Source organism: Scyliorhinus canicula, chromosome 4 (assembly GCF_902713615.1).
Source record: "Scyliorhinus canicula chromosome 4, sScyCan1.1, whole genome shotgun sequence".
Lineage (NCBI taxonomy): Eukaryota > Metazoa > Chordata > Chondrichthyes > Carcharhiniformes > Scyliorhinidae > Scyliorhinus > Scyliorhinus canicula.
In genome coordinates this window covers 101,196,838-101,214,958 of record NC_052149.1, presented here as the reverse complement: position 1 = coordinate 101,214,958, position 18,121 = coordinate 101,196,838, and the positions used below count along the sequence as shown (strand labels likewise).

The following is an 18,121-nucleotide window of genomic DNA, read 5'->3' as shown; positions in this document are numbered from 1 at the left end:
GTACTGAGGGAGCGCTGCATTGTCAGAGGGGCAGTTCTGAGGGAGCACTGCACTGTCGGAGGGGCAGTACTGAGGGAGTGCTGCACTGTCAGAGGGGCAGTACTGAGGGAGTGCTGCACTGGCAGAGGGGCAGTACTGAGGGAGTACTGCATTGTCGGAGGGGCAGTACTGAGGGAGCACTGCACTGTCGGAGGGGCAGTACTGAGGGAGTGCTGCACTGGCAGAGGGGCAGTACTGAGGGAGTGCTGCACTGGCAGAGGGGCAGTACTGAGGGAGTGCTGCACTGCCGGATTGGCAGTACTGAGGGAGTGCTGCACTGTCAGAGGGGCAGTACTGAGGGAGCGCTGCACTGTCAGAGGGTTAGTACTGAGGGAGTGCTGCACTGTCAGAGGGTTAGTACTGAGGGAGTGCTGCACTGTCAGAGGGGCAGTACTGAGCGAGTGCTGCACTGGCAGAGGGGCAGTACTGAGGGAGTGCTGCACTGGCAGAGGGGCAGTACTGAGGGAGTGCTGCACTGGCAGAGGGGCAGTACTGAGGGAGTGCTGCACTGCCGTATGGGCAGTACTGAGGAAGTGCTGCACTGTCCGAGGAGCAGAACTAAGGGAGTGCAACACTGTCAGAGGAGTAGCACTGCACTGTCGGAGGTGCATTACTGAGAGAGTGCTGCACTGTCGGAGGGGCAGTACCGAGGGAGTGCTGCACTTTCGGAGGAGCAGTACTGAGGGAGTTCTGCACCGTCGGACGGGCAGTACTGAGGGAGCGCTGCACTGTCAGAGGGCCAGTACTGAGCGAGTGCTGCACTATCCGAGGAGCAGTAGTCAGGGAGTGTTGCACTGTCGGATCGGCAGTACTGAGGAAGTACTGCACTGTCGGCGGAGCAGTACTGAGGGAGTGCTGCACTGTCAGAGGGGCGGTACTGAGGGAGTGCTGCACTGTCCGAGGGGCAGTACTGAGGGAGTGCTGCACTGTCCGAGGGGCAGTACTAAGGGAGTGCAACACTGTCAGAGGAGCAGTACTGAGGGAGTGCTGCACTGTCAGAGCGGCAGTACTGAGGGAGTGCAGCATTGTCAGATGGGCAGTACTGAGGGAGTGCTGCACTGTCGGAAGGGCAGTACTGGGGGAGTTCGGCACTGTCAGAGGAGCAGTACTGCACTGTCGGAGGTGCATTACTGAGAGAGTGCTGCACTGTCGGAGGGGCAGTACTAAGGGAGTGTTGCACTGTCGGATTGGCAGTGCTGAGGGAGCGCTGCACTGTCTGGGGGGAAGTACTGAGGGAGTGCTGCACTGTCAGAGGGGCAGTACTGGGGGAGCGCTGCACTGTTAGAGGGGCAGTACTGAGGGAGTGCTGCACTGTCAGAGGGGCAGTACTGGTGGAGTTCGGCACTGTCTGAGGAGCAGTACTGCACTGTCGGATGTGCATTACTGAGAGAGTGCTGCACTGTCGGAGGGACAGTACCGAGGGAGCGCTGAACAGTCGGAGGAGCAGTACTGAGGGAGTGTTGCATTGTCGGAGGGGCAGTACGATGGGAGCGCTGCACTGTCAGAAGGGTAGTACTGAGGGACTGCTGCACTGTCGGAGGAGCAGTACTGAGGGAGCGCTGCACTGTCTGGGGGGCAGTACTGAGGGAGTGCTGCACTGTCATAGGGGCAGTACTGAGGGAGCGCACCACTGTCAGAGGGTCAGTCGTGAGGGAGCGCTGCACTGTCGGAGGGACAGTACTGAGGGACTGCTGCACTGTCAGAGGGGCAGTAGTGAGGGAGCGCTGCACTGTCAGAGGGGCAGTAGTGAGGGAGTGCTGCACTGTCAGATATGCAGTACTGAGGGAGTGCTGCACTGTCAGAGGGGCAGTAGTGAGGGAGTGCTGCACTGTCAGATATGCAGTACTGAGGGAGCGCTGCACTGTTAGAGGGGCAGTTCTGAGGGAGCACTGCACTGTCGGAGGGGCAGTACTGAGGGAGCACTGCACTGTCGGAGGGGCAGTACTGAGGGAGTGCTGCACTGGCAGAGGGGCAGTACTGAGGGAGTACTGCATTGTCGGAGGGGCAGTACTGAGGGAGCACTGCACTGTCGGAGGGGCAGTACTGAGGGAGTGCTGCACTGGCAGAGGGGCAGTACTGAGGGAGCGCTGCATTGTCAGAGGGGCAGTTCTGAGGGAGCACTGCACTGTCTGAGGGGCAGTACTGAGGGAGCACTGCACTGTCGGAGGGGCAGTACTGAGGGAGCGCTGCATTGTCAGAGGGGCAGTTCTGAGGGAGCACTGCACTGTCGGAGGGGCAGTACTGAGGGAGCACTGCACTGTCGGAGGGGCAGTACTGAGGGAGTGCTGCACTGTCAGAGGGGCAGTTCTGAGGGAGCACTGCACTGTCGGAGGGGCAGTACTGAGGGAGCACTGCACTGTCGGAGGGGCAGTACTGAGGGAGTGCTGCACTGGCAGAGGGGCAGTACTGAGGGAGTACTGCATTGTCGGAGGGGCAGTACTGAGGGAGCACTGCACTGTCGGAGGGGCAGTACTGAGGGAGCGCTGCATTGTCAGAGGGGCAGTTCTGAGGGAGCACTGCACTGTCGGAGGGGCAGTACTGAGGGAGTGCTGCACTGTCAGAGGGGCAGTACTGAGGGAGTGCTGCACTGGCAGAGGGGCAGTACTGAGGGAGTACTGCATTGTCGGAGGGGCAGTACTGAGGGAGCACTGCACTGTCGGAGGGGCAGTACTGAGGGAGTGCTGCACTGGCAGAGGGGCAGTACTGAGGGAGTGCTGCACTGGCAGAGGGGCAGTACTGAGGGAGTGCTGCACTGCCGGATTGGCAGTACTGAGGGAGTGCTGCACTGTCAGAGGGGCAGTACTGAGGGAGCGCTGCACTGTCAGAGGGTTAGTACTGAGGGAGTGCTGCACTGTCAGAGGGTTAGTACTGAGGGAGTGCTGCACTGTCAGAGGGGCAGTACTGAGGGAGTGCTGCATTGTCGGAGGGGCAGTACTGAGGGAGTGCTGCACTGGCAGAGGGGCAGTACTGAGGGAGTGCTGCACTGCCGTATGGGCAGTACTGAGGAAGTGGTGCACTGTCCGAGGAGCAGAACTAAGGGAGTGCAACACTGTCAGAGGAGTAGCACTGCACTGTCGGAGGTGCATTACTGAGAGAGTGCTGCACTGTCGGAGGGGCAGTACCGAGGGAGTGCTGCACTGTCAGAGGAGCAGTACCGAGGGACTGCTGCACTTTCGGAGGAGCAGTACTGAGGGAGTTCTGCACCGTCGGACGGGCAGTACTGAGGGAGCGCTGCACTGTCAGAGGGCCAGTACTGAGCGAGTGCTGCACTATCCGAGGAGCAGTAGTCAGGGAGTGTTGCACTGTCGGATCGGCAGTACTGAGGAAGTACTGCACTGTCGGCGGAGCAGTACTGAGGGAGTGCTGCACTGTCCGAGGGGCAGTACTAAGGGAGTGCAACACTGTCAGAGGAGCAGTACTGAGGGAGTGCTGCACTGTCAGAGCGGCAGTACTGAGGGAGTGCAGCATTGTCAGATGGGCAGTACTGAGGGAGTGCTGCACTGTCGGAAGGGCAGTACTGGGGGAGTTCGGCACTGTCAGAGGGGCAGTACTGAGGGAGTGCTGCACTGTCAGAGCGGCAGTACTGAGGGAGTGCAGCATTGTCAGATGGGCAGTACTGAGGGAGTGCAGCATTGTCAGATGGGCAGTACTGAGGGAGTGCTGCACTGTCGGAAGGGCAGTACTGGGGGAGTTCGGCACTGTCAGAGGAGCAGTACTGCACTGTCGGAGGTGCATTACTGAGAGAGTGCTGCACTGTCGGAGGGGCAGTACTAAGGGAGTGTTGCACTGTCGGATTGGCAGTGCTGAGGGAGCACTGCACTGTCTGGGGGGAAGTACTGAGGGAGTGCTGCACTGTCAGAGGGGCAGTACTGGGGGAGCGCTGCACTGTTAGAGGGGCAGTACTGAGGGAGTGCTGCACTGTCAGAGGGGCAGTACTGGTGGAGTTCGGCACTGTCTGAGGAGCAGTACTGCACTGTCGGATGTGCATTACTGAGAGAGTGCTGCACTGTCGGAGGGACAGTACCGAGGGAGCGCTGAACAGTCGGAGGAGCAGTACTGAGGGAGTGTTGCATTGTCGGAGGGGCAGTACGATGGGAGCGCTGCACTGTCAGAAGGGTAGTACTGAGGGACTGCTGCACTGTCGGAGGAGCAGTACTGAGGGAGCGCTGCACTGTCTGGGGGGCAGTACTGAGGGAGTGCTGCACTGTCATAGGGGCAGTACTGAGGGAGCGCACCACTGTCAGAGGGTCAGTCGTGAGGGAGCGCTGCACTGTCGGAGGGACAGTACTGAGGGACTGCTGCACTGTCAGAGGGGCAGTAGTGAGGGAGCGCTGCACTGTCAGAGGGGCAGTAGTGAGGGAGTGCTGCACTGTCAGATATGCAGTACTGAGGGAGTGCTGCACTGTCAGAGGGGCAGTAGTGAGGGAGTGCTGCACTGTCAGATATGCAGTACTGAGGGAGCGCTGCACTGTTAGAGGGGCAGTACTGAGGGAGTGTTGCACTGTCGGATTGGCAGTACTGAGGGAGTGCTGCACTGTCAGAGAGACAGTAGTGAGGGAGTGCTGCACTGTCAGATGTGCAGTACTGAGGGAGTGCTGCACTGTCAGAGAGACAGTAGTGAGGGAGTGCTGCACTGTCAGATGTGCAGTACTGAGGGAGTGCTGCACTGTCAGAGAGACAGTAGTGAGGGGGTGCTGCGCTGTCGGATCGGCAGTACTGAGGAAGTACTGCACTGTCGGAGGAGCAGTACTGAGGGAGCGCTGCACTGTCTGGGGGGCAGTACTGAGGGAGTGCTGCACTGTCATAGGGGCAGTACTGAGGGAGCGCACCACTGTCAGAGGGTCAGTCGTGAGGGAGCGCTGCACTGTCGGAGGGAGAGTACTGAGGGACTGCTGCACTGTCAGAGGGGCAGTAGTGAGGGAGCGCTGCACTGTCAGAGGGGCAGTAGTGAGGGAGTGCTGCACTGTCAGATATGCAGTACTGAGGGAGCGCTGCACTGTTAGAGGGGCAGTACTGAGGGAGTGTTGCACTGTCGGATTGGCAGTACTGAGGGAGTGCTGCACTGTCAGAGAGACAGTAGTGAGGGGGTGCTGCACTGTCGGATCGGCAGTACTGAGGAAGTACTGCACTGTCGGCGGAGCAGTACTGAGGGAGCGCTGCACTGTCGGAGGGGCAGTATTGAGGGAGTGCAGCATTGTCAGATGGGCAGTACTGAGGGAGTGCAGCATTGTCAGATGGGCAGTACTGAGGGAGCGCTGCACTGTCAGAGGGCCAGTACTGAGCGAGTGCTGCACTATCCGAGGAGCAGTAGTCAGGGAGTGTTGCACTGTCGGATCGGCAGTACTGAGGAAGTACTGCACTGTCGGAGGGGCAGTACTGAGGGAGTGCTGCACTGTCAGAGCGGCAGTACTGAGGGAGTGCAGCATTGTCAGATGGGCAGTACTGAGGGAGTGCTGCACTGTCAGAGCGGCAGTACTGAGGGAGTGCAGCATTGTCAGATGGGCAGTACTGAGGGAGTGCTGCACTGTCGGAAGGGCAGTACTGGGGGAGTTCGGCACTGTCAGAGGAGCAGTACTGCACTGTCGGAGGTGCATTACTGAGAGAGTGCTGCACTGTTGGAGGGACAGTACTGAGAGAGTGCTGCACTGTTGAAGGGACAGTACTGAGAGAGTGCTGCACTGTTGGAGGGACAGTACTGAGAGAGTGCTGCACTGTCGGAGGGACAGTACTGAGAGAGTGCTGCACTGTCGGAGGGACAGTACCGAGGGAGCGCTGAACAGTCGGAGGAGCAGTACTGAGGGAGTGTTGCACTGTCGGATTGGCAGTACTGAGGGAGCGCTGCACTGTCTGGGGGGCAGTACTGAGGGATCGCTGCACTGTCAGATATGCAGTACTGAGGGAGCGCTGCACTGTTAGAGGGGCAGTACCAAGGGAGCGCTGCACTGTCAGAGGGGCAGTAGTGAGGGGGTGCTGCACTGTCGGATTGGCAGTACTGAGGGAGTGCTGCACTGTCAGAGGGGCAGTAGTGAGGGAGTGCTGCACTGTCGGATTGGCAGTACTGAGGGAGTGCTGCACTGTCAAAGGGGCAGTACCAAGGGAGCGCTGCACTGTCAGAGGGGCAGTAGTGAGGGGGTGCTGCACTGTCGGATTGGCAGTACTGAGGGAGTGCTGCACTGTCAAACGGGCAGTACCAAGGGAGCGCTGCACTGTCAGAGGGGCAGTAGTGAGGGGGTGCTGCACTGTCGGATTGGCAGTACTGAGGGAGTGCTGCACTGTCGAAAGGGCAGTACTGAGGGAGTGCTGCACTGTCAGAGTGGCAGTAGTGAGGGAGTGCTGCACTGTCGGATTGGCAGTACTGAGGGAGTGCTGCACTGTCAGAGGGGTAGTACCGAGGGATCGCTGCACTGTCAGAGGGGTCTGCCCTCGGGTAGATGTAAAATATCTGTAGAATTGTTCAAAGAAGGGAAAGGCAATTCTCCCCAGTGTCCTCTCCAACATTTATCCTTCAGCTGGAACCTTTTATTAACTGTAAGTTATTTATCTCATTGTTGTGTATGATACTCTACTGGGTCTGAATTGATAGCCACATTTCTTTACATCACAACAGTGACTACATTTCAAAGTGATCAATTAGCTATGAAATGCCATAGGATATCCTGAAATTATGAAAGACAATATATAAATGCAATTTTTTTTCTTTCTATTAATATGAAACATGCCTGAAGAAATCTTCAGCAGTTGAGGAATGGAAAAATAAAAATTTATGAGGAAGATGAGGTTAGAATTCTTTTATGTTGTGGACCGTTAAACGTATAAACCCTAAGAGTCTGGTTAATAAATTGTTTTCTTCTTACTCCCACTCCTGTCCCAGAATATAAGTCATCTCCTTGGTCTACTATTAACATTGTCACCACTGGTTTTATTTTAATGATTGTCAACAGTGGAATTTCAAACAATCATAAACCAGTGTCTTACCAGAAGAAATAAATGCCCCCACATCTGTTACACAAATAGTTTCCAAAAATGTGTTCTAATTGTATTCCAACTGAAGTCCATAGTCCATCACAGTTACATCAATGTTTGATGATGTCTCGCCTCCATGCCGTCCACACTAGCACTTCAGTTTACCTTTTGATCTTTTTTGTCTTGGTGTGCAAACTCTCACTGCCCCTGAACAGCGGCCCCGCTATATCATTCAAGTTAGTGCTGCATTTGCACATCTACATAATAGCTAGAAATAGGAGGGTCAAATTATTTTTCTCTCTGCTCAAAACATGCTTACCAGCTTGAACTGATTTATATTCACCTCAGTAGGTTTACCAGATTATGCGCTCTGAAGTCCTGTCAGCAATCTGGTTACACTGACACTGTGACCTCCGTGATGATACCTGGGCAGGCACTGAGCAGAGGGCGGTTATGCAGGGGCTTGAGGTAATAATGAGTAAACTGATAGGACAGCCCTTACCTCTGGGACAGCCCAGAGGCACGTGGCTTCTGGTTAGACACTTATTACAGCAACAACTGATGTTTATATCGCACCTTTGACGTTGTAAAACTTCCCGAGATGCTTTACCAGCGAAAGAAATATGGCACTGTGCCGCATAAAGAGATTTTAGGTCAAGGCCCCGATGGCGTGCGTGGCCACGAATAGGAGTAGGTCGGAGTACTTCCGGCTTTACCGAGGGACCAGGCAGGGTTGCCCCCTGTCCCCCTTGTTGTTTGCACTGGCAATCGAGCCGCTGGCGATGGCGTTGAGGGATTCAGAGAGGTGGAGAGGCTTGGTGCGAGGTGGAGAGGAACATAGGGTGTCGTTGTATGCCGATGACCTGTTACTGTATGTGGCGGACCAGGTGGGAGGGATGCTGGGGTGATGGAGTTGCTAGCTGAGTTTGGGACCTTTTCAGGTTATAAATTAAATTTAGGCAAGAGTGAGGTGTTTGTGGTGCACCCTGGAGACCAGGTGGAAGGAATTGGTAGGCTCCCGCTTAGGCGGGCAGGGGAGAGCTTTAGATACCTGGGGGTGCAGGTGGCCAGGGACTGGGGGACTCTTCACAAGCATAATTTCACCAGACTTGTAGATCAGATGGAGGAGGAGTTCAAGAGGTGGGACATGCTGCCATTATCGTTGGCGGGGAGGGTACAGTCCGTCAAAATGACGGTGCTTCCGAGGTTCTTGTTCCTCTTTCAGTGCCTGCCCATCTTTATCCCCAGGGCCTTCTTTAGGAGAGTGACTAGCAGTATTCTGAGCTTTGTGTGGGCGCATGGGACTCCGAGAGTGAAGAGGGTGTTCCTGGAGCGAGGGAGGGATAGAGGCGGGCTGGCGCTGCCCAACCTTCTGGGGTACTATTGGGCGGCCAATGTGTCAATGGTGCATAAATGGGTGATGGAGGGGGGAGGGGCGGCGTGGAAAAGAATGGAGATGGCGTCATGTAGAGGTACGATGGGTGCCATGGTAACGGCGCCGTTGCCACTCTCCCCTAAGAGGTTTACCACGAGCCCGGTGGTGGCGGCGACCCTAAGAATCTGGGGTCAGTGGAGGCGGCATAGGGGGGAAACAGGGGGCTCGATGGAGGCTCCACTGGGTGGCAACCATCGATTCATCCCGGGGAACAAGGATGGGGGATTTAGGGGGTGGCAGAGGGCGGGCATCAGCAAATTGAGGGACCTGTTTATTGGCGGGAGGTTTGCGGGCCTGGGGGAACTGGAAGATAAATTTGGCCTTCCCCAAGGGAACATGTTCAGATACTTGCAGGTAAAGGCGTTTGCTAGGCGACAGGTAGAGGGATTCCCTTTGCTGCCCTCGCAGGGGACGATGGACAGAGTGCTTTCGGGGGTGTGGGTCGGAGAGGGGAAGGTGTCTGACATCTATACGGTAATGCAGGAGGTGGAGGAGTCGTCAGTGGAGGAGCTGAAGGCTAAATGGGAGGAGGAACTCGGGGAGCAGATAGAGGACGGGACTTGGGCGGATGCCTTGGAGAGAGTCAACTCTTCCTCCTCATGTGCGAGGCTTAGTCTCATCCAATTTAAGGTGCTGCACCGAGCCCACATGTCCGGGACTAGGATGAGTAGGTTCTTTGGGTGTGAGGATAGGTGCACCAGATGTTCGGGGAGTCCAGTGAACCATGCCCATATGTTCTGGGCATGCCCAGCACTGGAAGAATTCTGGAAGGGGGTGGCGGGGACGGTGTCGAGGGTGGTTGGATCCAGGGTCAAACCAGGGTGGGGACTCGCGATTTTTGGAGTTGCGGTAGAGCCGGGAGTGCAGGAGGCAAAAGAGGCCGGTGTCCTGGCCTTTGCGTCTCTCATAGCCCGTCGAAGGATTCTGCTACAGTGGAAGGATGCAAGGCCTCCAAGTGTGGAGACCTGGATCAGTGACATGGCGGGATTTATAAAACTGGAAAGGGTCAAATTTGCCCTGAGAGGATCAATACAAGGGTTCTATAAACGATGGCAGCCTTTTCTGGACTTCCTGGCGCAAAGATAGGTATCTTGGTCAATAGCAGCAGCAACGCGGGGGGGGGGGGGGGGGTCTTCCTCATTGTAGTGTCTATTCTGTAACTTTATATTGTGTTAATTTGCGTTGTTGTTAAAATGCTGTGTTGTGCATGGGGGTGGGGCGAATGTTTATGATTGTTAATATTATTGTTATTTTTGGTATTTTACTATGGTGCGTTATTGTTGTATAAATTCAAAATTTTTCAATAAAAATTATTTTTAAAAAAAAAGAGATTTTAGGTCTGATGATCAAAAGCTTGGTCAAAGAGGTAGCTTTTCGGGAGTGTCTTAGGTGAGGAAAGTGAAGTAGGGAGGCAGAGAGGAGTAGGTGATTATTCCAGAACTTAGGACCTGGGTAACTGAAGGCACGACCACCAATTGTGGAGTAATTAAAATCTGGGGAAAAGTCAAGAAGCTGGAATTAGGGGACGGAGAGATATGTTTGGGGTTGTAGGGCTGAGAAGATTATAGAGAGTCAAGGCTCTGGAGCTATTTGAGAACAAAGCTGACAATTTTTAAATTGAGGTGTTGTTCAATCAGGTGAAGAAGGACAGGGGTGTGAGTTTTTTTTCTCCGATAATCGTCAACAGGACACGAGAGTGACTGGCTAGAGCAGCATTTATTGCCCATCCCTAATTGCCCTTGAGAGGATGGTGGTGAGCCACCTTCTTGAACCGCCACAATCGTGTGGTGCAGATACACCCACAGTGTTAGGAAGGGAGTTCCAGGATTTTGATCTAACGACAGGGAAGGAACAGCGATATATTTCCAAGTCAGGATGGTGTGCGGCTTGGAGGGAAACTTGTAGGTGCTGGTGTTAAAACTCCGGCTAGAGTGTTTTGGATGACCTCGTGTAGGGAGGGTAGGATGTGGGAGGAGGGCCAGGCCATTGAGAAGTAATAATGGCATGGATGAGGGTTTCAGCAGTGGATGAGCTGTATCGGGTGGTGCTACAGCAGTGGATCTAGGCAGTGTTAGTAATGGCATGAATATGGCATCAGGTTTGCGAAGAATCTAGCTCAGCCTGAGACTGTTGACAAGGAGAAGGATGGAACTTGTGGCATGTGGGCCTAACCAGAGCTTTATAAAGGTTCTGCATAATCTCCCAGCTTTTTACTCAATGAGTCTATTTATAAAGCTCAAGATCCCATAAGCTTTGCTAATTACTCTCTCAGTATGGTCTATTACTTCAATATCAATGCACGTACACCATCAGGTCCCACTCTTCCTGCACACTGTTTAGAATTGTGCCATTTGGTCTACGTTGCCTCTATCTAACCTTCCTAATAGTTTATGTCAAGGCTTTTTTAAATAAAATAAAAAAATTTAGATTACCCACTTTTTTTTCCAATTAAGGGGCAATTTAGCATGGCCAATCCACCTCCCCTGCACATCTTTTTGGGTTGTGGGGGTAAGACCCATGCAGACACGGGGAGAATGTGCGAACTCCAGACGGAGAGTATCCCAGGGCCGGGATCGAACCCATGTCCTAGGCGCCATGAGGCAACTGTACTAACCACTCCGCCAACATGCTAGCTTATGTCAAGTTGAGGGTGATTTTTATCATTCTCGCTGTTTGTCAATTCAGATATTATTATCAAGTTCTGAAATTCTACTGTGCACTCCATAATTCAATCAACTCCACACGGACACTGACCCAGGATCGGGATTCGAATCCGGATCCTCAGAGCCATAGTTCCAGTGCTAACCACTACGCCGCGTGCTGCTCCCCTCGTCCAACCATATTTTAGCGTGTGTCATAGAAATTCTAACGATCCAGTGGATTCATCCATTCCCTGATGTGGAAATGGAGCCGTAGAATCAGTGAGGTTTCCAGCTTTAGTCCCCGTCCATAGTGCAATTGGCCTCAGATACCTGGGACTAATGAGTGCAGAAGGTCAGTGAGAGTTTCACGGTCTAGTTGCTAACCTCAGCCAGAAATATGCTTCTCTGGACATTGAGTGAGGACAGGATATTGGGCTTGCCTGGGATGTCCTCCATGATCCAACAGTCTCACTCATATGAGCTTGCACTTGCCTGTGAGCTACAAGAGAACTTCCTACAGACTAGGGTCTGCAGGACTGTACACCCAGCAAATCCTCGAAGGGAAGATGTAAAAAATAGTGGCCACATACTTGGTAACTCTGCAGATAATTCAATAGGAGGTTTTCTGCAGGACCTCGCAAGTCCACCTTCAACTTATTGACCTCTCTGCCTTTTGAAATTTTCTTTTCAAACACCTTTTGACCAAGCTTTTAGTCACCCTCTCTTTTTTGGCTCAACATCCACTTTTATCTCATTGTTGTTCTGTGAAGCGTTTTGTATTATTATTCTAGGTTAAAGGCACAATTTTAATGGAAATTAGGATTGTTGTTGTACAAGCAGAAGTTTGGCAGACACATACCCTACATAATCATGCTATTGATGGATATTTGTTTCATAATTTTCATCATTGAAAAGCTTTCAGTTAATTGGATTAAATGTTCCAATTCTGAATACCACATTCGTAGCATTTCAGTTTTCAGTGTCTCATCAAAGTATATTTTTCGCTGTGTCAACAACATTTTAAAAGTAAATGAATTTTATAGATTATATTTCCTTGCCGTTCCAATTTTGCCGAAATGTAATTTTCATACACACCTTTTTTTTTAAAAAGCTACGGGTGTGCTTTTGCCCTGGGGTGCAGTGTGTTGATCCACATTGTCGGAGTGTGGGCTGGTATTTGTGCACGCACAGACATATGCAGGAAAATGTCTATTTTTAATGCAGGGCATAGATATTGGATGCATGCTGGGCTGCTTTTGTGCATAAGCAAATGTTCCTATTTGTATCATTAAACACTAAATTAAAATGATTTTTGCAGCTGAATTGTTTTCTTTATACAGTCAATTAGCAGGCGTCAGATTACACTCACGTTGAACATATTTGGGTTACTGATTTTGAAACATAAATATATGCCATATATATATATATTTTTGGGTATGCATGAATGTGTTTGAGTATGTATGCATATATATTGGGCAGACTTTTCAGGATGTTGAGTGGCTGGCATTTACCATTCTGAGAGTCAGCGCATAACTTGCCCCACCGCTTCTCAGAGGCCCACTGCCATATCACGCTCAATTAAACTCTGATATGCAGTGGTTGGGACTTTCATCAGCCCTTGGAAGGAAATCCCTCCTATGAGAGTAGTCAGCCAATCTGATTACCCAAAGGTTCTCCAATCTGTGCAGGTACAGCGCTGGAGTGGTCAAAAGAGGTACTGCAGCATTCTGTCTGGAACTAAGTCCCAGGATCTTTATTAAAGTAAGTCACAAGGACAGCAGCACGGTGGTGCAGTGGTTACCATTGCTGCCTCACGGCGCCGAGGTCCCAGCTCTGGGTCACTGACCGTGTGGAGTTTGAAAATTCTCCCTGTGTTTGTGTGGGTTTCACCCCCACAACCCAAAGATGTGCAGGCTAGGTGGATTGGCCACGCTAAATTGCCCCTTAATTGGAAAAAATGAATTGGGTATTCTAAATTTATTTATTTTTTAAATTTTTTAAGTAAGTCACAAGGGTCTCAGAGCAGGATATCCTGGAAGGTTGGGAGGGGGTGATTGTGGCATCGGGGGCCGACCAGGGAGGGCACCCCAAATCTCAAGGGGCCTTCAGATTGAGGCACAGCCCCTCCCATGACAACCCTTCCCGTCTGAGACAGAGAATTGGTTCTTCCTATTTCCCACCCCGCTCTGACCCACGCTCACCAGCTTAAAAATTGAGGCTTGGCGGCAAAAGGTCCTTAAATGGCTAAAAAGTGGCCATTTAAAGATCTTAATGCAGGAATGTTTGGGTTTCCTGCCCTAGGTCCTATCTGTCCCTCTGTGAAAATGCGTCTGGGTTTGGGCATCTGGGATCCCGGTTGGGTGGAGGGGGTGTGGGGGATCCATCCATGCAATGGATGGATCCCCCACACCCATGGAATCCATGGAAAGAGGGAGGCATGGGGGTTGGATGAGGTGGGAAATAGTTAGTAGGAAAGGGGGATTGGGTAATTGTGTATGTAAGCCACATTGGCTGGGTGTGGTTGTTGGTTGGGTGGGTGTTATTTACTTTGTTGTTTTTCCTCTCGAAAATTGTTAAAATTATATATTTTAAAAATAAAAAAAATTATGCTCCCCACCCCCTCTGCCTGAGAATCGGCCTGGGTGGGGATGGGCGTAAAATTATGCCCATTATATAATATGTTTGTCTTTCAGTGATTCGATCTGTGCATTTGTTGTGGGAACAAGATTAGTTATGAAGGGGGAGATGGGAGGGTTGGTTGGTTTAAAGGAGAGAAGGTGTGTATGAAGGGGAAGACGGGGGTTTAGAAGAAGGGGAGATGGGGTGAAGGGGAGAGGGGTTTGAAGAAGGGGAAATGGGTATGAAAAGGGAGATACCCTGAACAGTGGACTCTGCATTAGCATTTGCGTTTGCTCTGTAACAAAGGGCTACCTGGTGTGCAAACACTCACATCAATCCATTTGTTATTGCTACCATGACATATGGAAAGCAGAACCTGAAATTAATGTTTTTCATTTTCTCAGCTGTGGGGAGAGCTAAGAGCTACCTGCGTGATTATCAATTCTGGCCTGCTGTTCCCGAAACCTGATGGATGAGCTCTGAATGCATGTGATTACTTTTAAGTGTGCGTTAACGTGGGTTGTTATGGATTGTGACTATATTAGTGGACTAATTTGAACATTGCACTCTCAAAGCCCCAAGGGAGGTAGAGTGGTACAGTCCGAGCTGGAGTGGTACAGTCCGAGCTAGAGTGGTACAGTTGGAAGTAGAGTGGTACCGTTAAATACTGGTTTAATTTCCCACCATGTGATTGTAGAAATAAGAAAGGACAAAATTAGGGAAAATGCTTAATCAATTGGAAATATGGCTGCAGGTCAATTCACTCTATTACTGTCAGTGTGTCTATAACAGAGGCCAGGGCTGAGTTGAAATTTGTAATCACTCACCGAAGCACAGTAACCTTATTGTCAGCAGGTTATGTTTGAGATTGTGACTACATGTCCATTGGAATGAAAGGTTGTTCTAGCATTTTTTTTTTTAAATTGTGGAAGACTTTGAACTTCATTCCTCTGTGGCATTAAATGGTCAAAAGCTGCACGTGGCCCCCCGGCAAAGTTGAGTAACTGGGGCTGAAATGAGGAAATGTCCATTTCCTGCAGACCGAAGCAATGGCAGAGAACACACTCAACGTTGCCACTGTGGTGGAAGCCCTTTGGGACCCAGGCCCGAGGAGTATTATTGAAAGAGATTTGCACCGTTAGCAGCTTGTTAGCAAAAATAAACGGTAGTTTGATTGTTTGATGTGATATTTATAATGCAGCTCCTCATTAGAAAATGGTAACTGCCATGTGGGTTCCAGTCAGGCAGCAAGTACTCTGTTTACACTGTCTGGCTGGAACGCCAAATATTCTGCCCAAGGGAGAACTCTCATGCATGCTTCGTCACCCGCCAGTGCTCAGCAGGAAATACTTAGGGAGGGCACTGTAGAGAATCCCGAGGCAGACGGAAGAGAGGGTAGGACGGTGGGTGGGGGGAGTATCCACTGGAACTGTGAACAATTTGTAAACCACCTGTGACCCATACTTTGCCAGCACTATTCACCCATGGGCGATCAGATGAGGTACTGTTTGGTCAGGTCAGGTATCTCTGACCATTGGTGCTGCACACAATGTATTATCCTGCTGCTCACGTGGAGTGTTCTTCTATTCAATGGCTGCAAAGCTTTCCTGTTGAATAAACAGAGCAGAACAATCAATAACTTAACAATCAAATTATTGCAGATGCTGGAATCTGAAACAAGAGCAGAAAATACTGGACAATCTGAGATGGTCTGACAGCATGTGTGGAGAGAAAAGGGAGCTAACGTTTCGAGTCTGGATGACTCTTTGTCGAAGCTCAAGAACTTAACCCTGGTGCAAAAGTTCTACTCATTCAGGGTTTTGCTCCTGTTCAGACTGCAAAACCAAAGCCAGAGTGACATGTCTGGATTACTTTACAGCCCAATGATAATTGCTACAGAAATGGAAGTCCTCAGTAAATAAGTAGTATATCCTCTCTACAGAGTGACTTCTGGAGACAGCACAAAGAGCCTGTTGTAAACAAATACTTTTCATTAGAGATACAGCCATAAACCTCATGGAGAAGTGTTGTTGGTCTGTTAAGGAAGGAGAAGGATTAACCTTCATTGTGAATGGTCCACATTGTGCACATAATTCTTCTGTATTTCTTATTCGTATGAAACGATGATCCATATTACACAATCACTGGCCCATTCTGAAAGTTTATCAGCTAAATATTGTAACAGTGCCAACTATATTTCACTGAGTTGCACTGAGGTAATAGTCTCCCTCTTCTTACTCTCCATCACAGAGCCAAGCAATGAGGATAGTGCGAACCATAGGGCAAGCCTTTGAAGTGTGCCACAAGCTGAGTCTCCTACACACTGAGCAAGATGTGGCTGGAGAGGAGGACCACGAAAGTGAAGAGAGTGCTGAAAACAGCAATGACCCAGGTATGACATTTTAATTATGTTCAGTGACTTATTCTATAATGGGGGGAATAATCTTTTTAATCTTTCTTCCAGAGAAACAAATAATGAACCGCTGGGCTATAGGTAACCAGGGTAACCCATGACCCAGGTCAGTGAGGCTGGCTGGCCAAAAAAAACTTCAGCAAATATATACTTTTTTTTAAAATGGAAAATCTGCAATTTTATTATTTAAACATCCCACTCACTGAACAGTTGGGGCACGATTCTCCGCTCCCCACGCCGGGTGGGAGAATCGCGGGAAGGCTCCCCGACTAATTTCACGACCCCCTGGCGCCCCCCCGCGATTCTCCCACCCCCTGCTCGGAAGAATTGCCGCTCGCCGTTTCTCACAGCGAGCGGCGATTCTCCGACCCGGATGGGCCGAGCGGCCTGCCGTTCGCAACCGTTACACGACGGCATCAACCACACCTGGTCGCTGCCGTCGTGAAATCGCCGTGAGATGCCCGTTTTGGGGCTTGTAGGGGGCTTGGTGGGGAATGAGCACCACGACTGTGCTCGGGAGGGGACAGGCCCGCGATTGGTGCCCACCGATCGTCGGGCCGGCGTCTCAATCGGACGCAATATTTCCCCTCCGCCGCTCCACAAGACGTGGCAAGACTGAGGGGAAAGACAGCCACCACACATGCGTGGGTTCGAGCTGTCAGCCGTCGTGACGTCAGCCGCGCATGCGCGGGTTGGAGCCGGCCAACCTACGCATGCGCAGCTGACGTCACATAGGCGCCGCCGTCGTGTCACTCTCGGCGCGCCGCCCAGCGGCCGAGAGTTACGGAGCACCGCTCCTAGCCCTGCCGGGAGGCGAGAATAGGGGGCGAGGAGCGGCCTCCGAGGCCGTCGTGAAACTCGGCCGAGTTCACGACGGCCCTCCCAATTTTTCCCGGGAGCGGAGAATTCCGCCCTTGGTGTTTCATTTTATTTTACTGCTTACCTTTAAAGGTCCCAATGGCCAGTAGCAGCCATTGTCTTTGACCCCAGCCACAAGCTTCATCCCCACACTAGTGAATCCATTTTCTAATGACCTCTGACTCTGGTTGTTTAAACTTCATCTTCCTGTCTTACCTTGAGCAGAGTATCCGACCTGCTGCCCGGTTAGTCTTTCATTTGTGATCTTCAGACATCACTACTCTCGTGTTCTCTTGACCAGCCTCCAATCCTCCATTAACACTAACCAATCTAAAACTCCTATCCTATTCCATTCCGGGCTATGTTCCCAAATCGGGCAGAAGTTTGTGATGCCCTATGGATGTCTTTGGTTGTGGGGGAGGAGGGAGGGACATAACATTTCACAAATGCCTTTTTTGCAGCCTTTTGCCCAACCCAATCTGACCGTGATTTAACAAGTGGTGGGCAAGGCCTTAAGCCACCATCCCTCGCTCGTGCCAATTGAAGCCCACAAGTGGCTGAATGATGGCTCCTTAAAGCATACTCACTGCCAAACCACAATGCCTTCTTCAGCATCTAGCTGCCTGGGTTGCCATCAGCACAGTGAGGGCATCCACTGCGGGACCGGCAGCACCATCCATTTTGGTCTCTGTGAGGAACTGGAGAAGGAGAGAGACCAACAATCAGTCAGGGCTTCCACCCCGGGAACCTCAAATCCCTCAAACCTCCCCCACCCTTACATGTTCCATCTTCTCTCAGAGTGCCATCCAGGAAGCCAGTTGTGCTGGAGAACCTCGCTCTGCGTGCTTAATGCTGGCCACATTAGGAGCCCCTAGACTCCAGACTCCAACCGGAACATTAGGGAGACCGTGCTCAGGTACCCTCCCCTGATCCACACATTCACCCTTTGGTCACGAGGATATCTCCAGTGCTGAAGCCCAGCCCTGAGTGTTTGGTTGTTGGTTGCTGCCTCTATGATGCTGCTGCTTCGAGAGGCCAGGCAAACTGTTCAAGCTTCAAATTTTGGTTGAAATGCGATGCAATAATCATCATCTGAGACATGGCATGTGTACATTGAAGTAGGCATTTGAGAGTTGAGAATATTTTGTTTTT

At 51.5% G+C, this 18,121-nt stretch overlaps 1 protein-coding gene across 3 annotated transcripts in view; it reads left to right on the top strand.

The window, feature by feature from the left end:
* The window catches only part of nos1apa (nitric oxide synthase 1 (neuronal) adaptor protein a), a 452,025-nt gene that overhangs the window by 337,144 nt on the left and 96,760 nt on the right, over positions 1-18,121 (top strand). For all 3 annotated transcript variants that reach the window (XM_038794907.1, XM_038794908.1, XM_038794909.1), the window contains one exon: positions 15,949-16,090. In XM_038794907.1, coding sequence (XP_038650835.1) covers positions 15,949-16,090 — 142 coding nt within the window. The remainder of the gene's footprint in view (positions 1-15,948; positions 16,091-18,121) is intronic.